The sequence below is a fragment of the Mangifera indica genome, chromosome 13 (assembly GCF_011075055.1).
Source record: "Mangifera indica cultivar Alphonso chromosome 13, CATAS_Mindica_2.1, whole genome shotgun sequence".
Lineage (NCBI taxonomy): Eukaryota > Viridiplantae > Streptophyta > Magnoliopsida > Sapindales > Anacardiaceae > Mangifera > Mangifera indica.
Window position 1 is genome coordinate 10907098 of NC_058149.1, and position 25579 is coordinate 10932676.

A 25579-nucleotide genomic window follows, 5' to 3' on the forward strand; every position below is an offset into this window, starting at 1 on the left:
AAATTACTATTTAAATTTTGAATTATAATAAATATATCTTTAACATTTAATATATATATTTTATTATTTTTTTAACGGACTCAATAATATAAAGGGGAAGAAAGAGAAATTTTTTATATGAGAAAGGGATGAAAATTTTCCCTTAACCCTATATTAGACACAAAACAAGACGAAAAACAAAAAGGTATAAACAACAAGGAAAGGACAACGATAATTAAAATATTGGACCCTACCCAACCGTTGCCAACTTGCCATGTCTAGGGAAAAGCATTATTGAAGTTGAAAATCTGATAAAGATTATCTGCTCATTTTAAAAATCTAAAATTCAAATATAAAAAGTCTCTCCATTCATTCTACATAGATCGGAACAAGGGAATATAGATATATTAACACTGGTAACAGAGACACTTTTTTTTTTTTTATATAATTTGAGAGGATAAGAAACAAATACTGGCAAAACCATAAAACTGAAAATCCATTTAAATCCAACCCTGTTTGTATCTGCGGAAGAGGTCTTCAGTTTGGGCATTTTTGAAGGCACTGCAGGCTATAAGATAAACCCATATCAGTACTACGACTGCCACAATCAGAATTACATTGGCTTTCCTCCATTCTTTTCTCAGGTTCCCCAGCAGACCGGCTTTGCAGGAGTTGCAATTGTAGCAGAGCTGGTTTTGGTCGTTGCTCCACAAATAGCAGTCCGGATCAGCCATCGGATTCACTGGGTTCTGCCACATTGTTGGGTTCACATAGCTGAACCCACAAACCGTCGGAGGCTTACAACATCCTGACTGCATCACAACAAAATCAATCCATAATCCTAGAAAAAAAAATAATAATAAACAGTAAAAAAAAAAAAAAGGCAAATAAACGGACAGCACCCAACTGTAACATCCAGTAGTCTGATATACTGTTCTTGGACTATGAGGGTCACAATCACCCTTTTCCAGGACTCATCGTATTCTTTATCTCAAGAGGATAAGGATATGCAGAATGATCTTGACATCATTTATAATATTTCTAGTTTAATTGCCTAAATTATTTTATTTTTGAATTATAAAATTCAAAATATATCTTGATAATATAAGAAACTCTATTAATCAATTATATCTTAAACATTTTGAAACGATGAAAAATACATATATAAATCAATATCTCTCTTTGATTGCAAAACAACCGTATTCTTTGCAATGAAGACAAAGCAATAACCTTGATTATCGACTGGTTGATTACTTTAACTCGGCCAAAATTCTATAATTTCTGATAATAATTGAGTAGGTGGTTTGACTCTACCGACCACAATTTAAAAAATGAATGCCAATCTAATGGTAGGCCCTAATACCATTATTTTGAACGAAGAAGCGGGTTCCTGCTACTGTGCTTGGACAACTTTCTAGTCTTGCCCTTGTCCAGTGAGTTCCCCAAATCAGTCAATGTTCGTCTGATCTTAATCTAATTGTCATGAAGAAAATTAAACTATGTGTTTTGGAAATTAATGGTTGAAAATTCTAAAACCAGATAAAGTAAAGAGAAAGGGAAGTTGCGTTGTTGGAATCATAAAACGTAATAAAAAGGAAAGTTACCTGAAGAGGAGAGATATGAGCCATAAAGAACTGATCGGAGGTGACATATTCTTGGTCAAGTTTAGAACAGACATCAGTTTCACTGAGACAAGCTCGAATCTTGTTCCAATTCTTGGAGTCAACAACGTGATCCCTCAGCCAGCTGGAGAACCCATCAAGGCGGTACTCTCTGTAGCCTCTTCCAGGGATGGCGTAGCCACCGTCAGGTCTGGTTACAACGAAGGCGAAAACGAGAAGAATGAGGAGGAGGGCAATGAGAATTGCCATGAAACAGAGATAGAAGGCCAAAAGACCCTCCTTGTACCAGTAGGCTCCGACAAAGCCACAGAGTGAGACTAGGAGGATGAGGACACCGAGGATGACCACAGGCCAGCGAACGATATGGATGCACTCATTGTCAGGCTTGGACGCTAACCAGATGCCGGAAGCTATGATGGGGATGGAACATAAAAAGGCCATGAAATTTAGAACTGCGGTTATGTTGTTGGCCACTGCCATCGTTGGAGGCTGGTGATGGGTCTGATTTCAGTTGGTTTGTGATGTGAAAACGATGAATTATGGTTGAAAAAGTGGGGGAGAAAGTGGATGAGGGCACTGTGCTGAGCTGTGCTGTATAAATTATTGAAGTTTGGGAATTTTCGATAACTCGAAACTCGGATTTCATAAGCGAAAGCTTTTAAGTGGGGAAGAAATCACTCTCTCTATGTTTAGTTTAAGTGCTTCATGTTAGGTTAAGATGCCTTGCTTTTTCTGATGTTAACCCTTCACCAACATAACTAGAACATATGCTTGGGTGAGTTACAATTTCCCACCCAAGGTTTGGCCTTAAAACCCTTTTTACACCTAATCAACATAAATAACATTTTTTCATACAAAATTAAAATAGTATTAGAAGATAAAATTATCATTTTATGAATACTGTTTAATTTCTTTTTTTAAATTATTATATAACCCTAAAATAAGAAAAATTAATAATAACCTTTTAAATATTCAAATTATACAAAAAAAAATATTTTTGTTTCTTTTCACCCTCACCGCTTTTTATATATAGGGGTGTATTTGTTATATTATCATATATCACAAAGTAAACTACAATTTTTAAAAATATTAAGATTTTTTTAAAGTTTTCAGGGGTTATGGAAATTCAAAAAAATTTGGGGGTCTTTCCAAAATTTTTGAAATTATGTATGTCTCAAAAATGACAATTATACCCTCTAATAATTGAATAGAATGAAATAAATTATGAATGTAAATGTCACATTATAATTATTGGGACAATGTATAGTTTCAAAATATATGAGGGTTTTAAAAAATTTTAGAGATTAATTTATAAATTTATAAATATTTTTAATAATTAAATTATCATATTTAAAATATTTGGATATGATAAAAAACTATTAACTTTTTTATTTTTTCAAAATTAATAAATAATAAAATTACTATTTTGCTCTAATATTATTTTTTAACATAAATTGATTTTGAGTGAAAAAATATTACTTATATCAAATAAGGGTAAAAAATTGTTTTTAAATTAAAATTTGTTAATTATATAATTGAATGATTTTGAATTAAAAATAAAGTAACACTTAATCATATAATAAGAATATATTATCTGTATATCTAAATTATATATAAAAAATATATACACATATCATTATTCAATATATAAATATATAGCCATTTTTAGTCATTGCCTCGACACTTCCTTTTGCGTACTTTGCATCGCCATCAAGTCGAAGATAAAGACTATATATTATATCAAATAAACACATACATATTTATTATTAATACAAGTCACGAGATCATATGTTGAGATGAATTCTAAATGCCTCTATTGCGTAACATGTCCACTTATTTGGCATACTAATACCAATCATTTGTCACTTTTTATCATTGATCAAATATATTGAGATACCTTTTTTCAAAATTTCTTCCTATAATTAAATACATATATAATTGGCTATTTTATAGATTTTTATGTTTCCATCATGTTTAATAGTTCAACAATACTGACCAAAGGACTAGTTTGAATAATAAAAGTAAAAAACCCGTTATAAAATATTAAGATTTGAATAGTATGAGTAAAGGAAGACACTTTTGTAAAAAAAAAACTTAAATTGATTAGCTTAAAATTGAATAACTATCATATAAGGTAAACTCAACTATGTCTCAAAGTTTACAGATCTGAGAAGTCGAGCCTTATGCTAAACCATGTACACACTTTAATTATCTACTTCAATCTTTTTTAATTCTTATTCTTTTATTTTATCATGTTGCTTTAATTATTTATTAATAAAATAAAATATTCTTCTATATATATGTTGCTTTTCCATGCATGAATATACATATTTAGAGTGTTCTTCTAAAATGCTTTAGAATGAACTAAAATTTTACACTTAAAAATTTGATACTATTAAATAATTAGCCATATATTTTGACTTTCAAGATCTAATTTACCATTTTGAAATTATATTGTACAAATTGATGTTAAAACTATATGTTGATTTTATGAATGGGTGGAAAATGAATTTTTCAAACTGGAAGGATGGGAAACTTATTTTGTCAAAGCTCGGGTGGGGCATATGATTCGGGCCAAACCACTGTATTCAAGGTTTTCGAGTAAAGCAAATAATCTCGGGTGAAGTCTTGGAAAGCAAAGGCCATATGATTTGGTGATGCTGCGCACGTGCCACCTTGAATGCCCCCGGCTTCGTCGGTGGGAACGCTATGTGGTCTCGTCTCTCTCTTTTAGCCTCCGAAAAAAGGCAAATTGTTTTAATTCCCCAAGCGCTTCTTTGGTGCCCACGTGGCCCCGAGTCATAGCCCTAATGTTTGGCTACGAGTTTCATGCTAACCCTCCCCCCACCGGCAAAAAATTTCCCGCTTTTTCCAGGACTTTAAAAAATTGTGAAAAGTGAGGAGGATGGAGTCATGGCTCCGCTCATGGCCATTCTTCTCAATAATCCAACACCAGTAGTGGAAGCATCTTTTTCGCTACAACAGTCTTTCTATACCACATCGTTCTCAACCTCAACTCCAATCACTACAAGATCTTTTATTTATTTGCTCACAAAACCCTGCAGTGTCACTGTCAACGATTCAACCTCTTCTTCCACCACGAAAACGTAAAGCCGAAGCTCGATTTAGATTGTTTCTTTGGCGTTTTATTTTTCCTGCTGATTTTTGCTTATAGTGGTTTGTGAATTACAGGATTTTGTTTGTACAGATTTTATCGTTTCTTGCTTTTGAGAATAAGAGATTTTGTGCACGTGATTTGTGTAGGTTGTCGAGGGATGTAATGAATGGAGATGGGGTAAATGATTTTTGGGTTAAGAGAACTGCACGCCATCTGTTAGACTCGGTGTCTGACTCGAATCATGAAGATTGGATTCTAGGAACCATTTAATGAAGAGTTTGAGTCTGGGCTGGCTTGGCTTAGGGACTCTTTGAGTAATAAAGATGATTTGCATTTCCCTTGAATTCAAGAACCTTTTCCATTGCCTGCGACGATGAGAATGATGAGGATTCAGTGAGTGAAGGGAGAGAGGGTTTAGAGATTGAATTAAATGAAGTTGTGGAGGATATTCAGGATGATTCGCTTACCGATGTTTGTACACAAGTGGGGATTGGGAAAATGGCAGCAGATTTGAGAGAGCGGATTAGGAATTTCGAATCTAGTTATAAAACTGTAGCTTTTACCAATGAACTAAATTAACTTTGTTTAGAAAAAGGAGGAGGTTCTTTCACAGTTTTGGGTTTGATTGAACCTTGGAAAGCAGATGATAAGACTGCTTCGGTTCTGATTTCTCATTTTCAAGTGGAAGTGAAGATGAACTTCCTTGGCCAAGCCAGGTTCTTTGCTCAGTTGTCCTTCCTAAGTTATTGGTTCTTGAGTAGCCGGCTTCTCGTGCGCTTGTGAGTGCATTGATAGAGCACTGCACGTTCCATCAGAGAGCTGCTGAGTATGCATTAGTGTTTCCTCTAATATTACGCAGAGAAGGTATCAACAATCCTATTTGTGATGTGATAACAAGGATTTAAAGGGAATGACTGCACCCAGCTCATGTTTCGGCCTTCTGCTAGAAACTGCTTTGTGGAGGAGAAGATGAAAACAGATCATCCGTCTTCCGTCTCATCAATGTCTTACATCTGATGAACTGGTATGTACAGAATCCTCGTTTACGCTTTTCCAAAAGATCTTGAATCGTAAAGTTTATTGATCTCAAGATTCGGTTAATCATATTGATTTTGGGAAGTGGAATTGACTGAAATGTTTTTCAAATAACTGAAATTTGAGAACTTTTTGAATTGTTTAGTCAGGAATTGGGCCCATTGTTAAACTCTCATAAGCTTTTGTTGACCGAAGTTTAGCACACAAATATAATTGTTACCAAATCCATACTATCAAAGTTGCCTTGCTTATAGCGGTTTAAACTTTCTGATTATTCTTGTTGATGTGAGTTTGAATCCATCATTAGGAACATATAGATTGCAAAACCTGCAAGCTCTCACAAGAAAAGTTAATAATGATGTAATTGTTTGGTTCATTTCTTGGGTGTTGCTACACTGGTTGTGCTCCTGAAACAAACTGGAAGTTTGATTTTCATTGACCAGCTATTAGGGCCTTGTTGGCTATTTTATGTCTAGATTAATGATTAACCTTATAATATTCAGAGAGTTAGTCATGATGCTTCACTGGTTTGTCTAACCATTTAGTCATTTTTTTGTCCCCCTAGTAGCTTATGATATTCTTCTTTCCAACAAAATTTAGAAAGCAAATATGAATATGGGCCAATGTAGGAAGAGTATGATGAGCGAGCTTTCTCAATTTCTGGAAGACGGAAATCTGAACTCAAATGTGTCCCAAAAGGCCTAATAACTCATTGACAATATATGTGGGAATTGTTTCCAAATGATCCTATTCTAATATTTTTATTTCTTTTGTTGTCTTTTATATTTCAACATTATGTTAGGCGTTAGGCAACAGATGAGATGGAAATGCTTAGGAAGAAATATGACTAGGGCTGGATTCGAGCTGAGCCGAGCCGAGCCCGAGCTCGGCTCGGTTTTTTATGGCCGGCTCGAGTTCGGCTCGGCTCGGCTCGTTTTTCATATCAAAACGATACCGTTTTGTATATATATATGGATCAAAACGACGTTGTTTTGTATAAAAAATTAAAAAAAAAAATTACCGAGCCAACCCGAGCCAGCTCGAGCTCGATCGAGCCGAGCAGAGCCCGGCTCGTTTCGGGCTCGAACCGAGCCGAGCCGAGCTCGAGCTCAAGCTGGCTCGGCTCGAATCCAGCCCTAAATATGACTGGCAAGTGCAAGAAAATATTCTGTCAAAGAATGAATTTACTATGTTTGATAAATGGAAGGAGCTTAGTGGTACTCTGAACTTCATAGAATAAACGGCCACATGATCTTCAGTTATCTTTTGTAAACTACAAAGGTGATCTAATATTTTACATAATTTTACCAACTTCTTGATAATGAAGGGTAGGTTCAAGGGCACCGATGATTTTACTAAAATTTGCGACACAATTTTTGAGTCATTTGGAGCAAGACATTATTGAGTTTTAATATAACTTGCACAAATATTCCATTTTGAATCCCTTAAAAGAAAAAAATTTACAGTTTTTTAAGGGCAGAAATTTGGTTAAATATTGTATTTTAGAAATTACACGGTACCAATGAGTATGATCTAGATATTAAGAAAATCAGTTTTATATATATATATATGTGTGTGTGTGTGTGTTTTGTGTACTGTAAACTGCTTTACTAATTAACTTCAATGGCCTATTTTCAATATAGATTAAAAATAAATGAACGGTAGAAAGCATCATTTATTATATTCTCATAAATCCAACAACATAACTCTCTTTCCTAGTTGGGCAAAAGTAAAATCACATTCTTCTATAGGAAATGTAACATCAAACTGACAAATAAAACACTTACATAGTACTTTTAGCTTATGTAACTGATACTTTTAAACAAGGATATTGTGGGGACCATTGGCCATTTTCTTCATTGACTCGAATCTGGGGGTTTTGTCTGAGAACTTTGTGGTGGCATAGAGCTTCAGGTAATCCTGAAAACTGTAGTAATTGGGGTATAAGAGTTTGGGAGCCGGAGAAATAATGGCCTCACCAGCAGGATTGTAGAAGGTAGCGATGGAGAGTCTGCTTCCTTTCTCCCCAGCCATTACACGATGCAACGCACTTTTGTACCTTCCATTACTTAGCACTTCCACTTGGTCACCTGTATTGACAAAGATGGTGTTGTTTTTGGATGGTGGGATTTTTATCCATTCTCCATCTTTCAAGAATTCAAGACCCGGAACTTGGTCATCTTGGAGGAGGAGGATGATACCTCCTGCATCAAAGTGTTCTCGAAGTCCTCTCACAAGCTGTGGATGAGGACATTCGGGATATTTTGCCACTTTTGTCCCCACAGAAGGACCTTTCTCTCCTGAGAATGCTTTCATTATATAATCTTTCTCTAAGCCAAGGTTCTTGCACATGAGTTCAGAAAGTTTCTCTGCTAGCTTAATTAGTTGAGCAATGTAGTTGTCCATTGTTTTGCTGCATTTGCACATAAATAATAACTTAATGCATGCATAGATACTATTTTGAATGAGATATATATGTTGAAAGTGCAATTGTAGCATCATAGATTCATAGTGACAAACCGAAGATCCTCAGATAGATTTGTAATTTCATTAATGTTAGATTGCGGATGATGCCAGATAAAAAAGCTGCTTTCCCAGTCCATATCATTTAAGTAATCTTTGTTGTTCAACCTTTTAGCCATCTCTGACTCATAGAAACTCTCCTTCATATTATCTTCATAGTGTGAGTTCACCAGCTGCTTCACCTTTTCCATCAACTTCTTGTCTATTCCATGGTTCTCAACCTGCAGAGAGTAAACATATTGGTATTAGAATGAAGTGTTGATCAAATATTCAATTCAAAAAAAGAAAACCCCATCTTTTTAACCTGAAAGAAGCCCCATTTCTCACAAGCTTGATGCAGATTTGACATCATTTTGTCTTTCTTCACACCTTCAAGATCACTAAAATCTATTACAGGGATCTCCATATTTTCTTTCTTTCTGTGTAAGAATGAGTAACTGAGAATGGTATTTATAGGCTTTAGAACAGGGGCTTCCTTTTTTTTTTAATTTTTTCTCTCTCTTGTTTTTACCACTTATTTGTGACGGTTAGATTTGAAGCATCAGAAATTACTGGTATATTGTAGCATTATTGATGAAAAGGCAATGACGATAATCATCTGATTCACTGCATGTTTCTCTGATTACCAGTCATGTCCTCTTCTAAAGCAACACAAAAAGGATAAAAATTTCTTTTATTTTTTTCCACTGATTTGGACTGCCCGCCCCTTGTAATGCCTATCATGTTTACTCTTATCTTTTTTATTATTATATGTATGCATGTCAACACTGTTATATTCTAACTCTTTGAATGGGAGACTTGTTTGAATGTTTTGGGCACTGGAAATCATATTTTCAAGCAAAACTAGGGGCAGTGTTTGGTATCACTGAAAATGATTTTCCATTCAAAGAGAAACTATGGGTTTGGAATATTTTTCTCTTTAGAGGCCATTCAATGGGCGTTTTTGTTGCAGCTAGTTAGACTAAACATTTTTTCATTGTTTTGTTTTTTGTAAATATTCTTAAAAAAGGTACAAGTTTAAGTCTCTTTTAATGATATATCAAAACCAAATTCTTGATTTACTAGGTTAAATAATTTTAGGGTCGATCACTGAATTCAAGATTTGTTCTGTTTGATATGGTTAATTTGGTCCCAATATAACGGTCTAACTCATATGGGGTTTTCCATTATCAAAAAAAAAAAAAAAATCTTGAAAAAACATACTGGCTTCATTCAAATATTTTGATTCTGAAATAGGAAACCTCTGTAGATATTAGACTGATGTATAGGTAAATATTCTTAGTTGTTACAGTGACATCTCCCAGTGCCAGAGGTTGGATTTTGTGGACAATCTCAGCACTGGTAAACTGATGATGTGAACATTTATCTTTTCATGCCATGGATCTACAGACTGAGCAGATTATTCTTTCTAAGAAAACAAAAAGCTTGTTTTAGATGTATTACAAGAGGCGGATCTGAGAATAGCTTGATAAAAAATGGTAAAAAATTCATTCCCAAGACTGTTTTAAGTCAAGTCACAGCAAAGCCTAACGTTGAAGGAAAGGTACTGAAACCTAAACCACAGACAAAGTAACTTGATGTAGGTTGATTCTCACCAACCAAAACTAAACATTTATACTAAATTTATAACATCTTTGGTCTAATAGATTGGTACATTGTCAAAATATTATTCAATTTGAATTTCAAAAATTCATTAAATATTTAACTAGTTACACACCAAACATCTCTCATGTAACCTATCGTCAAAATAGTATTTACCTTACATAATTTATTATGATTCTGTTTTTAGTTTTATAACCCAAAACATGTTTTGATAACTTAAAAAACTCATTGATTATTTAACCAATCATATCTTAGCTATTAAATGATGTGGGATATTCATATATTGCTAACATTTTTCGTGATTTACTGAAGTGTAATTCGCCTAAGGGTAGTAAATTGTTGCCAGGGAAATTGTAAATATTCTTTGTATTCAGTTCTAACATAGGCTAGCACTTACATGAATATTAACAAAAGAAAATCGATGGTTTCACATAATCACAAGAAAAGCACAAATTAAATGTGAAAGCGATCAAGCCTATATTGAGTCAAGTGAACCGAGCTTTGATCGGACACACTACAATATAGAAAAGAAATTGCTACATTATCAGCCACCAAGTTATGTCATCCCCTTTTGCTTTATTTTATCTTCAATAATAAGGCCAAACAACCCAGAACAATTGCTTTAACATCTCAAAACACACATACTTGCTAGATTATCCGTTGTTCTTCATCTCTCTAGTTCTGGGATTCAGCTGCCTCCCTTTTCTCTATCAGTTTGATAAAATTGCGAACAATTGTCTTGCCTTCTGTGGTTATAATGCTTTCAGGATGAAACTGAACCCCCTGCAAAATTTGTGCAACTTAAGTTCATACCGAGAAAAATGTAACAGGCAAAAATAATATTTGCATGCGAAAAATAATTTATAAGAATGTTTTGAGAATATCTTTTGGCATGGTACAACGATACATGCCATATCAGAGTAAATGTCATCGGTAAGACAAATACCATTTTGTCAAAGCAAAAAGTAAACTTCTCTTACTGTAATTTTTCATTTCTCTTAATTAGCAAATGAAAGCTAGTGGGACAATTGGCTTTGATAACAATTCAACAAAAATACATCTCTATGTTGTATTATATACAGTCTTCAATTTGCAATAAAATTTGCTACCAATGTACATGTTAATAATCCCTATTTTAAACTAAGGAGAACGATGGTTTCGAACAAATCACTTCTTTTATTAGTCACCCTTGTATAAATTTTGGTTGAAGTTCGTTCACGTGGACCAACTCTTAATAAGTTCACTTCCCATCTCATAGTGGAAGATATACATGATGACATAGTTTGATAGATCTCATTATTCCTACCAAAAACTTATACCAAACAAATATAGACCAGAAAATAGGTACAAACATGAGTAGACTTGGGGAAGGAATAATCATCATATTCAAGCTATAAGATTTCCAGCATACTAACAGAATCATTATTTTCATTGTTATTTATTCATTGAAGCAAAGACATCGTTCCCCAAAACCAGAAACTTCTTTTCATCTCTTCCAGTTGGACAAAAAAAAATTTATAATAGAGAAAGCAGAAAAGTCTCTTACCTGAAGATGCTTATATTCTTTGTGACGAGCAGCCATTATTAGGCCATCTTCCGTCCATGCTGTAACCTCAAGCACACTAGGAAAACTTTCTTTTTCAATCACAAGGCTGTGATATCTACCTGCTGTGAAAGGACTGGAGAGGTACACAGGAGTAAATAACAAAATTATCTACAGTTGTTATAATAAGAATGAAAAAGTTAAATTAAACAGAAAATAGGCTACATAATGGTATAATATCGCTTTGCCAATACATTTCCTTTTTTTTTTTTTTTTAAAGAGCTTATTTATATGGTGAAAAAACAAGAAGATACAAAAATATAGGTAAAACATTGTCTATTAAAAACTCAATTACGCTATCTATACTTTGGTCAAACAAGCTAAGCCATTTTTATAGGCCAGACTATACAGAAACTGATACATAAACCTGGATCTATTGTCAAGTTTCATCTGGCCTTGACCTCAGAGATATCTATTTTAAATGACCAGGTTTTACTGGACCCAGTGTCTCAGGCATATATCTATGCTTGCATCTTCAGTTTTGAATCAAAATTATTATCTTCAATAAAAAATTTCCCACAATAAGAAAATTTGAATTTACAATAAGAGGAACAAGAAATTTGAATTAAGCAAATGAAGTACCATATCATGTCTCATAGAATGTATGCAAACAAGAACTGAAGATGCCACTGTTATTAAAAGCCTGACTATCTAAGACCTAATGATCTGAGCACATCTGAGGAAAATTTATTTTATAATTTTTTAATCCCAACGCTATTTCCTGCCATGTAATTATTGATTAAAAAATAAATGTATATGGTAATTAGATCTCTGATTTTTCAATCAACTGTTGAGAAAAGTCTCCTGATTATTCCCTAGTACTGCATATTGTTGTCAGTACAACTAATGCAATATTATCTCATTAAATTAGAGCTTAGAAACCTGAGCTCTATCATAAGGACAGATCATATGGCAATAAAGTCCAAGTCATATCATCATATTAGATCTAGCAAAGACAGAGCTATAAGCTATTGATCACCAAACCATCAATAATAGAGGAGTGACACAAGTTGCTGCCATTACCTGCAATGCTACACTGAACATAGAACGTTGCACTCAATAAGCATGTTACTAAAAGATAGAGATAATATATTCCCAAGTAAATTAAAGGTTTTTATTTCCTGGAAAGGAAAAGAACATTTACAACACAAAAATAAAATGACCTTCTTTGCTAAATGGCAACCAAGTGCCAAATCTAAGAACCTATTAAACATACTATGGGCCTAGTTTAAAAAGTTCCATGCTAGACTGAGTACAAATACTGATATTTTCAAACAAGCGCAACTTGTTTATGCCCCTACAAGACTCCTAACCATGGAAAAGATCCTAAATATGAAATTCTAGATATATCTTCTCCAAAGAACAGAAGAAGAGGGAGGGGATGGTGGTGATTTGTGGGAGGGGGAGAGAGCAACACTGAAAAAGTGGCAAAAAATGAAGGCAATGAACCATGGGCTAGCCAGTTAGCCTAGTCACGTTATCCACTGCAAAAACAATCTGATACTTAGCAAAAAAGAGACACTCAACACATTTATCATGGAAATCATTGTATGTTGCAGAATGAAATGCTCACATACTTTGATAATCCAGAGAACAAACCATCCTCCCCCTTCTCATCATAATATACAAGAGAACTTTTCCCATGCATGACGCCAAGAGGAGATCGCACAATCTTACCTGGAACATATCCAAACCAAAAGATATGAAAACAGCAAGCATCTTAGCAGCAACAATAAATTGCTCAATCTATTCTTCCATTTCGTATAGAAAGGTGCATACATGCAGACATATAATAGAACATCAAGTGAAAATATATGTAACATGAAACAAGTTTTAAGAGATTGAAGACATCCACAAGACTTACCTCCAAAAGCCTCTCCAATGCATTGCAAACCCATACACACACCAAATAAAGGCACAATAGGTCCTAGCTCCAAAACAGTCTGCAAAGATATTCCAGAATCTTGGGGTGCACCTACATATAGGACATGGAGTATGACAATCTTCAACAATTTTCTTTTAATTATAGAAATGTTGGTTCATATAGTTAGACATGATACATTAGAAAAAAAAAATTACCTGGTCCAGGGGAAATAAGCACTCCTCTGGGATTTTTCCTACAATAAGTAACAAAATTGTCAACACCAACTGCATTATACACGTGTTTAATTATCAGACCAAAAAACTAATCTAAGGTATAGCCAACTATAATATATTCGCCGAAGAAAATGTTCTTACTTCTTTAGCTCATCCACAGTCAACTCATCATTCCGGTAAACCTCAAAATGACATCCCAACTCTCCTATGTACTTCAAAATCACAGGAAAAAGCATCAGAAAATAAGTTGTGACCCATAAAGAGGATAGGAGAGAGGGAAAGAGAGAATGACCAAGCAAAACACATTTTAAAGAAATTGTTTCAAAACACATATCACCCGAACTTTTACATAATTATGGCAATAAACATAACTAACAGCAGCGTTCTACCAGAATTTCCTAAGTAATCCAGTTAGTGCTAGTACAAAAAAGTTCTTCATACAGAATTTTACATAAAGAGGGAACTTTTACATAAAGAGGATAGGAGAGAGGGAACTTTTACATAATGATGGCAATAAACATAACTAACAGCAGCGTTCTACCAGAATTTCCTAAGTAATCCAGTTAGTGCTAGTACAAAAAAGTTCTTAATCCAGAAATTCCTAAGGGACCATATAGAAAACCTTCAAATAATTGAAACCAATAATCGTAGACAATGGAAATGAATAGAACTTTAAAATATAAAGCCAGTACAAAAAAGTTTCAATTCCCAGCAACTTCCAGCAAATCAATGCCAACAAACTCAAACACATGGCCCACATAAAACACATAATTACACAAACAACCATTCAAACACAACAATTTAAAAAGAGACCAAACCTGGCAAAGATTGTAAGTGAAACTGTCGTAATTATCAATGACAATAATAGGACTGACACTTTTCTTCTTATTTTCATCCAAAACAACAGGTTCAGAATTTGATTCTATTCTTGTCATCAACAATTTCCCAGTCCCATTTCCCTTCTTTCCCAACAAACGCACTCCTGCAACAATAAGTAACAAGTTTTAACACTTCTTAATACAAACCCACATAAAAAAGTTATAAAAATTAATCAAAGTACACCTCGAAAACCTTTAGCGATAAACATTTACCTGAAGGTGGAACTGAAGTGAAACGATGAAGCTTTTTATAAGCTGGAAGTGAGAGAGAGGGTTTGGGTTGAGAAAGAAGAGCAGCAGCCATTACTTCGACACACGGCAAGGGGGAGTGAGAATTGATTTTACAAACACGTGCTTTTATACTTGAAAGAGGAAAACGGTGCGTGCTTTTGTTTTGTTTTAGTTTTCTAGCATTGGGTGAGAGAGTCAGACGAAAACTTTTCGCCATTAGTGTTTTCCCAATAATAAAATTTTGTGTATAATTTTTACTTACAAATAATTATATATTATTTTATAATTAAATATTAATTTATTATTAATTTTTAATTATCTAATCATATAATATATTATAAAATTATATATATAATATTTCTGGACAGAATTGAACAAAAATATCAATCTTTGGGACAAGGGTGGATTCATTGTAAGGATAAAAGTATCGCTTATAAGACAATTAAATGCTTCAAGCCAAAGGACTATTTCCCACCTCAGTTTTTGTCAAGTTTTAAAAATATATTTATAATAAATAAAAAATTCAAATATCCACCAATCTTTAAATTTTCATTAAAATTACTTTTAAATATAAACACATAATTATCATTTAATAATAATATTAAAAAATATATAATTTTATCTTATTTCCCTTTTTAGATTTTAAAAATTAACATTTCATTATATATCTCAACTTTTAAAAGTGATTTTTTTCTCAAATTCTTAAAGTTTTTTTTTTCATCTCTCCAGCCACTAGTGATTGTTGCGAACTTCACCCCAAACTTTGTTGGTGACCATTGCCATTTACCAAAGAAAATGGTTAAATTTTGGGTTTGATCTCATAGAGAAAAAAAAATGAATTTTTTAAAATTTAATTATGAAAAGGATTATTAATTTTTTAAATAAGTAAAAAAATAAAATATATTTTTAATTATTTTAATATTATAAATAAAATAATAATTTTATTTCTTAATCTTAATATAAAATTCTTATGTGTAACAATAAATTAAAATTTAAATAAATATTTCATGTTCATTCACTACAAATACATATTTCTCTTTTCACCCAAAACTTTGGTGAAAAATAGTTATTTCGGCCATTGCCTTAAATTAAATAGCACTTGGGCCTGCCAGTGTTGAATATATTGATGAATGCTTTTAATTTGAATATTACTTAATTTTCATATTTAATTATTGATTACAAAATGTTTGTTTTTAATCTTCCCAGTCAATTGCTTCTGACCGTTCATTTGCCACTGCATTGTTCTCCATGAGCCACTGCTACACGCTGAAGATCTTTGATCGTTGTTAATTAATTTTCTTATATCAACCTACTTGATTTTAGGGATTTACATACATATTAAGTCATATTTAAAATGGGGATATAGATAATGAAATAATTATTAGCCTGGAATTCAATTCTCATTACAAAACTTATCAAATTAACTATTATTTTAAAATATTATTATTTTAAAATATTAATAAATAAAATTAATAATAAAATTAACCATCATATCACCAAATTAAATTAATATTTTATCATGGAATCAATGTGACGTGAGAAATAGTTTTAAGAGATCAAACTTTCGCTACCAAAAAACAAACGCCAAGCACTGTCCGTCACGCGCATTGTCTTCAGCGCAGTCCCTCCTGGCCTTATTGAACGTCACTCCCATTTTCCAAGTGGCACCATCATTTCGAATTGCTACATTTGTAAGCTAACCTACCACCTTCCCTTTCCTTCCTCGTTAACAATTCCTACCGACGCCTTTTTTCACTACTTGGCTGCAATGAAGTTGTCTCTTGCACTCTTCCTCGTTTTTTCTCTTTTCCTCTGCTTTGCGTCCATCGAGTCTGTCACTGAGTCCAACTCTGATATCAATGCCACCGCTGCTGACTACAATAATGTCTCCCGCGCGAGATCCAAGGAGGACAGCTTCGCTGACATGATTGATCGTGCTCTTGAAAAGGAGTTCAATGAGACTGAACAAAACGAAGGTCTGTTCTAGATCTCGGCTATTGTTATCTTTTTTTTTTTTTTTAAATTTATATGCGCATTCTGGATCAGTTTTGTTTTAACTCAATTTGGTTCATTGAAGCACGAGAACTCATTTAAGTAAAGCTGAAATGTTTTCATTAGGTTATGTTGACTGTAGCTATTGTATTAATATAAAGCATCATCCTTTAAAAATTTTGAAAAATGAACAAATGGAAAGTGTGTGTCTTGGATTGTGCTTACTTGTTTGTGTATTTTGTTGCAGCTACTGATCCTGGTAGCTTCAACAATAGTGTTACTGGACAACAGGTTGGTCTCTTTGTCTTTATAATCCATTTGATTATCATTGACTTTTCAACGGACAGCATCTTGTGAAAGGGTTGATATTTCTACTGATTTTTCATTTGCGGTGCTGACCAGAAGACCGCGTTGTGAAAACACTGTTTAATTTAGATTAATTGTAACAACTTATAATAAATGTGCATTGTTGCTGTTACAAAATCGTCTCAAAATAGATGTAAAATTTACTAAAATAAACAAAATTGAAATTCAATTTTGAAACTTTGTATTCGATTGCTGATTGAAGAGTTAAATAAACTGCATGTGGAGACTCTATTGTTAAATCTGGAAGTTTTGCCTGATGTTGTATTTGTCTCTTTACAGATTTCTAATTAATGTAATGTCTGAATGTTTTATGATTGGTCTTGACAGGCTGTTTTGGAAACTGTTGCCAGAGTTAAGAAGAAAAATGAGACCAAGGAGGAGAAGTATGTCCTAGTGGCTTGAAAAAGATACTAGTTTTTTTTTAAATAAACTTTGACATGACATTCTTATGACAAAAATCAGAATGCATATTTTATTGATCTATGTTATTCAAATTTGTGACACTACTATGAGCCTTATGTTAGGTCATTTCAACTTCATCATGTTTTTAAATTGGATAATGAAAATGGACATGAAGATACTCCAACATTGATTGATCGGAAGGTATATTTAGTATTTTGCAATTCTTTACCCACTTGATAATTTGTCTTTTGCATGCTTTGGTTGTTTTTCGTGCATGATGATACACTACTTGAAACGGTTACATCTTTGACTAGCCAATATTTGAAGTTGATAATTTGATCTTTCATAAAATTTGTCTGCAGGACAATGTGTTTATCATGTCGAATCCAAAGTCGAAATATCCCGTGCTACAACTAGACTTGAGGTTTGTTACTAATTATTGTGTTATCACAGCCCTGACCGTTCCTCTCAGAAAGAGATATTTGTTCGTCATTCCAACCTATACAAAACGCTGTTAATTGCAGATTGATATCAGATCTGGTGGTTGTTATTGTCTCTGCAACTTGTGGTGGTATTGCCTTTGCTTGTGCTGGACAACCGGTTAGACCAATACCATTCATCTATCTTCTATTATCTCTGCAACTTGCCTTTGCTTTCAAAGACTCTATTTTTAGTTACTTTCATACAACAACCTTAAGGAACATCTTTCAAATTTGATTTTGCAGGTAATTACAGGATATCTGCTAGCAGGATCTGTTATTGGGCCTGGGGGCTTCAGCTTTGTCAGTGAAATGGTGCAAGTATGTTGCTTTTGCTGGCTATTTGTGATATGGTTCCCTATTATGATTTACAGTTTTGACTGTTCATATGCAGTTTTGGTTTGTAAATAATCAATAAAGAGATGTGCATGGTGATAAGAATCTAAATATATGCAAACCATAGATTATAATCTGACCTACTCTTTATTTTATTATTGAAACAAAGCTGGTTGTCTCACATATTATTCTTTATTTGGAGAAAAAAAAAAAATTTGTGATTGTGCTGGAAGGCAATATAATATTCTTTCTATCTTGATATTGTTGCTTATAAGAATAAGTTTGTTATTCTTCGGTCCATATATTTTAAACACTACAGCTCTTTAATGTCATGTATCACTTCTTATATTCTTTCAGGTTGAAACAGTGGCCCAATTCGGAGTCATATTCCTTCTTTTTGCTTTGGGCCTGGAATTCTCCACATCTAAGGTTTGCTCATTCTTTTCTCATTTATCCATGCTTATAATCTAATTCTTTTCAGTTAATGTAACCATTGTCTTTTCATAATTACAGCTTCGAGTTGTTCGTGCAGTTGCTGTTGTAGGAGGTCTTCTTCAGATTTTCCTATTTATGTGCTTGTGTGGAATAATAGCTTCGGTATGACTTATATCATGAAAGTTTTGCGTAGATAGTTGGTAATGGAATACAACCTAGGTGCCTGCTGACCATAAAAATACCTTTATATAAAGTGGTTAACCTTAATTGTGTTCATACGATTTAGTATTCTAATGAATATTTAACCATTATAACAATTTTTTAAGATGCTGAATTAAAGAAATAATTCATAATGCTTTTACCTTTTTTTCGTTTCTTTGGATAAGAAACCTAAGATTTTAGTAATATAAAGTGTTTTACCCTGTGCTCCTAGTTCTGTTTAGCCTTGAGTTTTTGATGGTACATCTATGTGTCTTTTGCAGTTGTGTGGTGGTAAGCCTTCAGAAGGGGTATTTGTTGGTGTCTTGCTGTCTATGTCTTCAACTGCAGTGGTAATATTTTGCCACACTAATGTGATTTTGTTAATATAATTTATATCCTGGTAGTAATCAGATGGTAAAAATTTTGTTTGTCATCATTGCTCTTTATTCTTGACCTTTCCATCAAGCTTCATATCTCTATATATATATTATTTTAATTTTAAATATGACTAGCTGTGTATCACATGTATTGCATGACATGATTTCATATTTCACATTATTGTATTGTTAATAGATCTGCAAAGCTAAAGAATTCAGCTAGGAAAGGCTTGTTCGGGTAGTAGCTGAGGTCAAATCCTGTAGAAACTGTATACTTACCATTATTATAGAAACTAAATGCAAATTAATGCAATGTGCTGGTGTATTATAAGATATTTCTCCATTCCTCATAAAACATTTTAACTTTAGTTTATTTATTGAAAAAACTTTTTTGACCTGTTGTGATGCATTGAAGTTGACCTTGGCTCCTCTACTGCTTGCCTTTTTTTTTAACAGTTGTTATATGCTTTTTTTAGACTATGCCTCCCCTCTTCTTAACCCTCTTCATGGGAAGTTGGTAGTCTCCTCAAATCAATGAGATTAATAAGTTAAAATTGCTGAGCACTTTAAGAAACTTGGTGTTATCATGTATATTATGACTGCCTCTTTACATTAGGCCACCAGTTCGATGGCTGAAGTTTGAAATATGTTACTGGTGTCTTTCATTTCATCTTGCCATCAGTTGGTATTTTCTGAATTTTTTTTTTTTTTTTGTGCTAGTCATATAAAGGATATATACATATATTTATTTGTTTATTTTTACTTCTTTTCAGCTATTTATATACCTATCTGAACTGCTTAATGCAGTCTTCAAACCTGCCCCGTGTGATTAACAGCAAATGAGACTCGGGATTTAAACATTTATAATTTTGCAAATTGTTTGATGCACTTTAATAGTTATGCAGACTGGGGAGAAGGCTACATTCTTTTTCAGATCCTGACATCATATCATATGAATGAGATTACTGAATAGATAGATTAAGACATGTGGGGTTCATTTGCTTCCACTTCAAGTGGTTGGCTGGTTAGATGTATTAAACATGCTGTTAGGGTTGACAGAGATTGCAATCTTTGGGATTACTAATACCTGATCACAATAATAGATTTCCCAATGTCTTTGATTCTGGCTGTATCCTTGAATTTGTTCTGGTGGGAAGTTTCTAACATGACAGAAATAAGAATTAAAGCTTTTTCATTGTTTAAAGTGTTTTATAATAATATGTATATTAGAGGCTTAAAATTGGTTTTCTTTCTTACTGTTTACTAATTTATAATGTCTTTCATACATTTTTTTTTAATTTATAAGCGTCTTATATGTGTTTTTTTCCACCTTTGTGGCCACAGGTTTTAAAATTTTTGATGGAAAGGAATAGTATAAGTGCCCTACATGGTCAAGTCACTATTGGTACCCTTATTTTGCAGGTACATATTTTCTCACATTACAATAATGATATATGCCATTTTGTTGGGTTTAAACTTATTAATAATATTTAGTTATCCATTTTCCTTATGATATTGTTCATGTTGTCCTGCAGGATTGTGCTGTGGGTTTGCTTTTTGCTCTGCTTCCAGTTCTTGGTGGAACTTCTGGTGTTCTTCAAGGAGTAATATCCATGACTAAATCGTAAGGATATAATTTAAAGTTTATGTAATTAAATTGTTTTTATGTGACTGATTTCTGGAACTCAGATTGCATCAACTACTGAATCATTGGTTTCATCTTTTCTTTTTTTCTCTGTTATGTTTTACATTCTGGATTTTTCAGTAAACTTATCTGTTAGACATCATTTTTATGCTAAATGTAAAGGTTAGAGTATCTAGATGTAATAATTTGAAACTTGTGTCCTCAGTTTTTCAGTTGTTTGGACTAGAATTAATGTATATTGGCTGTTGCCTACCTGGATGTCTTTTTCTGTGTATGCCTACATACTAGAGTATTGATATGTTGCTTCACATTGTAAATATTGAATTTCCAGATTGGTGATGTTGTTTTCATTTCTGGCCATTTTGACGATATTATCTCGTACATGTGTACCGTGGTTTCTGAAGCTAATGATAAGCTTATCTTCACAGGTAAGCATATTTATATACGTTTCCTTTGAAGCTATTTTTCATAGGGGTGACAGTTATAGGCTCAAATATGGAGTTAGCGAGCAGACTAATGAATTTTGTTATCTGGACTGTTAATCTTGCAGACAAATGAACTCTATCAACTGGCATCTGTAGCATTTTGCTTACTTGTTGCTTGGGTTTGTCTCATTTCCCTATTTCTAATTGCCTTTAAATACACTCTTAAACACTTTGTCTTGTGTGCACAATTGTCTTACTAAAGCATTCTCTGTTTAATTGATTTTACCGAAATCTAATTGCTATTGGAGATTTTTTTTAACCATCTTAATAATTGGAACCTAAATATTAACAGCACCAACCTACACCCATTCACTTCCAATTTATGTATGCACATCTGCATGGATGTATTAATATAGATTGTTGTGACATTTCAGTGTAGTGATAAGCTAGGTTTAAGCCTTGAACTGGGTTCCTTTGCTGCTGGAGTGATGATATCAACAACTGATCTTGCACAACACACCCTTGAACAAGTAAGGTTTTTGGGTTTGTGTATCTGTTTCTGTAGTCACACAATACCTGATGACTTCCATTTTGATCTACTTATGATAGCATTCTGCTTTATGTTTACTGCTCAATCTTTTGAGTTTTGTGGTAGAACTTGGATGGTTTCCATCAGAGTTTCTGCAAATTAACATTCATAAATAGATTCTTCCAATATGATGAGATAATACAAAATATTCTGAGTTGTCATGACTACTATAAATATTCAAGGACAAAGTGATTATTAAATATCCAAGTGTAATTGCCTTAGCCTTAAAGTAACAAAAATCACTCAGAAGTTTGCTGAATGGTAGCCAGATTGAGAATTAATAATTTTGGTGATTGCCCCCAAAAAACTGTATAATGCTGCATGAAAACAACCTCTTTCTTGAAATTGAACAACTGGTAAAAACCAAAAGGCCAAAAAAAAAAAAAAAAGAAATTAAGAACCTGGTAAATTTGCTTTATCTTTACTTGCCCATCTTTTGAATTTTGTGGTATAACTTCGATGGTTTCATCAGATTTGATGCAAATTAGCATTCATAATTTCATTATTGCTAAAGTTTTCAAGGACAAAGTGATAATCCATTGCCAAAGTGTAGTTATCTTAGTCAGAAAGTGATGAAACTCACTGAGAAGTTTGCTGAAGGGGAGCAAGAGTGATTAAACATGACTTTGGAAAGTGACCCAAAAATTGGATAATGTTGCATGAAAATGAACCGTTCCTGGAAATTGAGCAATTAGTCAAAGCAAAAAAAAAGGGGATATTAAGAGCCTGATATTTATATTATTTTTAACTTTGTATGCGACTCTTGCCTTTATCTCTATACTAACACATAAGTCTTGAAAGCTCTGCCGTTTTTGTTCTTTGCATGCTATTATATCGCAATGACTTCTCTGGACTCAGTCACCATTTAAATGACAATACTGTGAAAGACTCTAAATGTTTATTAATTTTGTGAAGGTTACAGTACATTAATATTATGATCTTTGCCTTTACGCTCTTTCACTTTTAGCAATTCATATAACAAGTTTTGTCGTTCTCATCAAACTGCCTCTTCCAACTTTGTTTTGTGGTTGGTATGCCAAAGTTATTCCTACTATATTTTAATTAACCATTTTTGTTGGTTTGGGAATATACTGGTTCTATTCTAGGTTGTCGGAACTGTTGCATTTTTTATGGACACAGAATTTTGGTTGATCTGTATATGGTTTTTTCCTATATTATATGTTAAATGCTCTTGAATGGTAATTATGACACTCATGAGTCTTCTCTTATTAGGTTGAGCCAATTCGCAACTTCTTTGCTGCACTGTTTCTTGCCAGTATTGGGATGTTGATTCATGTACATTTCCTGTGGAATCATGTTGATATTTTACTAGCGGCTGTAATATTGGTGATTGTTGTAAAAACCATTGTGGTTGCCACTGTGGTGAAGAGCTTTAAATACAGCAACAAAACTTCACTCCTTGTAAGACTTGACTGAACTACTAGTACACATTTGTCTTCATTTCACTTATTTACATCTTTGGAGTGACCAGAGGATCTTCGGTTTTCCCTTATGTGTAGGTTGGAATGTCTCTAGCACAAATCGGAGAATTTGCTTTTGTTTTGCTTAGTCGTGCTTCTAATCTTCATCTAGTTGAGGTTAATATTATGCATCTATCTAAAAGCTAATATCCAGTAAATTTTTTGTATTTGTAAATTTCTGTTGACCTAATTTTTACAAGTTATCTAAAACTGATAGAGCTTATAGATTTTGTCATTTTCTTGGCCAACAATGCTTATGAGTTCTCTAAAATTTGCAGGGAAAGTTGTATCTGCTGCTCCTTGGCACAACAGCACTCAGTCTGGTATGTAGGATGTTTTAGATTTGTTTTCCTAGTAGTATCAGAAATGTGACATGCATGTTTCTTAAAGTATTCTTTGTACTGTGTATCCCTAGTGCTTGCATTATGGACTGTAACTCCTGATTGATTGAAAGTTAATCCTAACCCATCTTGCAGGGATGCTTTTTGTCATTAAAATCACCCCAGATGTTTTTTCTAAATCATCAATGAATAGATAATAAATAATGTTCAATCCTTTTCTGCTCATTAGGGGTGTTCAAAATTATCCGATAACCGAACCAAACCGATTTTTAAACCAAAAAATAGATTATTTAAAAAACTGGTTTGGATACATGTTCAAGAATCTAGAAAAACTGGATTTTCGACTTGGTTACTAGTTTGTCTAATTTTTAAAACTGGTTAACTGAACCGAACCAGTTTTTAAAAAAAATTGAATAAAAGAATTAATAAAATATTGAATATATTTTCAAAAAAATTGAAAAAAAAAAATAAAATAGGATATTCCTTTGAAATTCGGTTCAAAATCGGTTGACTGGATATTCAATTTGGTTTTGGTTTATGATTTTTTTCAAACCAAAAATTCAGTTTGGTTCAAAAAATTGGCAAACCAGTTTGGTTAACCGATTTTAAATACTCATGATGAAGAGTTGAAGAGGAATAATGTTTAAACCTTGGTGCTATTTAGTGGCCTGTTTTGTTCAGAGTAAAATTGAAGATTACTATTCCATGAATCTGCTGAATCTAGCTATTATTAGCTTATTCTAACACTCTTCTGGTTATTGTATGGTAACTGTTTATGATGTTTCGAATCAATATATATTGAGATTTCAAACATAATGCAGGTGACAACCCCGTTGCTTTTTAAGCTGATTCCTGCCTTTGTAAATTTTGGGGTACTCTTGCGGTGGTTCTCTCCTGATCCTCCAATCGAGGTAATAGTCTTGTTTCAGAATAAGATGTAGCTAAACCTGTCAAATTTATCACCAAGCATATATAGGGTGTCCATTATTTTAGAATTTTGGCTAATTCCTGGCAAAGTAAGTGTTTAAGGTAATGTTGAATATGGTTTCTCTACCAGATTGGATTTAAAGGCGATAGCCTTCGCGCAGACAGTGCTAAGCGTATTACTTTGCTGGTCCAAGGCTCTCATGATTCATGATATTAAATAAAAACATGAACCAGAAATATGAAAATTTCAGCCTTTTCCTGATGGGCTTCTTATGCTCTGGGGAACAGGTGTTTAAGAGTGCAAAGGAGGTTGATTGAGTGAACCATTTTTGTCTATGACAATTGAAAGCTCTTGCTATGTTGCCTGAGTTCACTTAACCACTGGAGTATGATGCCAACTGCGATCAAGTTGGAAATGCCATAGTTCTAATCCACACCCGACACATCTAAATTTGATTTAGGTCATCTTCTTGTTGTTCCGGATGGCTTATTTTTGTAATATATTGTCCATTTTGTAATGTAATTCTTTTTTTTTTAAATTATTATGATTTTTTTTATGCCTTTAAAATCAAAAGTAGAAGTAGTACAAGGCTTTCAAGTGTATCAATCCTGTTTTGTTGATGTACTGATATAACACCATGTAAGCCTGATTTTGTTTTATCTCTTAAAATGAATTGATGGTCTATATAAATCATTCCATTTTATGCTCATCTATTTGATGTGTATAATTTTGACATGTTATGAAGAGTAATGTTATGTGTATAATTTTTATATATAATTTTGTATATAAATATCGATATGTCATCATATGATTAAATAGTTGAAAATAAAAAATAAACTAATATCCAATCACAAGTTGACATGTCATAGTTTGTGTAAAAAATTATGCATATAA

At 33.1% G+C, this 25579-nt stretch overlaps 5 protein-coding genes across 7 annotated transcripts; 2 read left to right on the forward strand and 3 right to left on the reverse strand.

Annotated features, from left to right (window-relative positions):
• Nucleotides 1-324: 324 nt before the first annotated feature.
• Nucleotides 325-2310, reverse strand: LOC123194071 (tetraspanin-2). The gene is made up of 2 exons (XM_044607208.1): nt 1584-2310; nt 325-791 (listed from the first exon to the last, which is right to left on the reverse strand). The coding sequence occupies exons 1-2, from the start codon at nt 2079-2081 to the stop codon at nt 480-482; spliced, it is 810 nt and encodes a 269-aa protein (XP_044463143.1). The 5' UTR covers nt 2082-2310; the 3' UTR covers nt 325-479.
• A 1946-nt stretch (nt 2311-4256) lies between these two features.
• LOC123194182 lies at nt 4257-6021 on the forward strand. Its single transcript, XM_044607342.1, is given in 7 exon segments — nt 4257-4708; nt 4794-4986; nt 5047-5389; nt 5392-5697; nt 5700-5837; nt 5840-5887; nt 5890-6021. Coding segments are annotated over 7 exon segments (1341 nt in total). The 5' UTR covers nt 4257-4514; the 3' UTR covers nt 6009-6021.
• A 1388-nt stretch (nt 6022-7409) lies between these two features.
• LOC123195020 (1-aminocyclopropane-1-carboxylate oxidase 1) lies at nt 7410-8738 on the reverse strand. The gene is made up of 3 exons (XM_044608572.1): nt 8582-8738; nt 8275-8498; nt 7410-8167 (listed from the first exon to the last, which is right to left on the reverse strand). The coding sequence occupies exons 1-3, from the start codon at nt 8681-8683 to the stop codon at nt 7573-7575; spliced, it is 921 nt and encodes a 306-aa protein (XP_044464507.1). The 5' UTR covers nt 8684-8738; the 3' UTR covers nt 7410-7572.
• Nucleotides 8739-10230: 1492 nt separating this feature from the next.
• Nucleotides 10231-14889, reverse strand: LOC123195019 (anthranilate synthase beta subunit 1, chloroplastic-like). Its single transcript, XM_044608571.1, has 8 exons — nt 14671-14889; nt 14398-14561; nt 13721-13791; nt 13562-13599; nt 13347-13457; nt 13060-13159; nt 11426-11558; nt 10231-10662 (listed from the first exon to the last, which is right to left on the reverse strand). Exons 1-8 carry the CDS (start codon nt 14759-14761, stop codon nt 10555-10557), a joined length of 816 nt encoding a protein of 271 aa, XP_044464506.1. The 5' UTR covers nt 14762-14889; the 3' UTR covers nt 10231-10554.
• Nucleotides 14890-16277: 1388 nt separating this feature from the next.
• LOC123195181 (K(+) efflux antiporter 4) lies at nt 16278-25420 on the forward strand. 3 transcript variants are annotated; one of them, XM_044608827.1, is made up of 20 exons: nt 16278-16664; nt 16928-16971; nt 17374-17429; nt 17571-17649; nt 17811-17872; nt 17973-18048; nt 18174-18248; nt 18621-18692; nt 18777-18860; nt 19181-19249; nt 20621-20698; nt 20812-20900; nt 21253-21349; nt 21472-21525; nt 21781-21876; nt 23169-23357; nt 23456-23533; nt 23695-23739; nt 24579-24668; nt 24815-25420. In XM_044608827.1, exons 1-20 carry the CDS (start codon nt 16457-16459, stop codon nt 24893-24895), a joined length of 1722 nt encoding a protein of 573 aa, XP_044464762.1. In that variant the 5' UTR covers nt 16278-16456; the 3' UTR covers nt 24896-25420. The 3 variants fall into 3 exon arrangements, with proteins under 3 accessions (XP_044464762.1, XP_044464760.1, XP_044464761.1); XM_044608825.1 differs by having other exon boundaries at nt 16303-16664; nt 24973-25420; XM_044608826.1 differs by lacking the exon at nt 16928-16971 and having other exon boundaries at nt 16493-16664.
• The last annotated feature ends 159 nt before the right edge of the window (nt 25421-25579 follow it).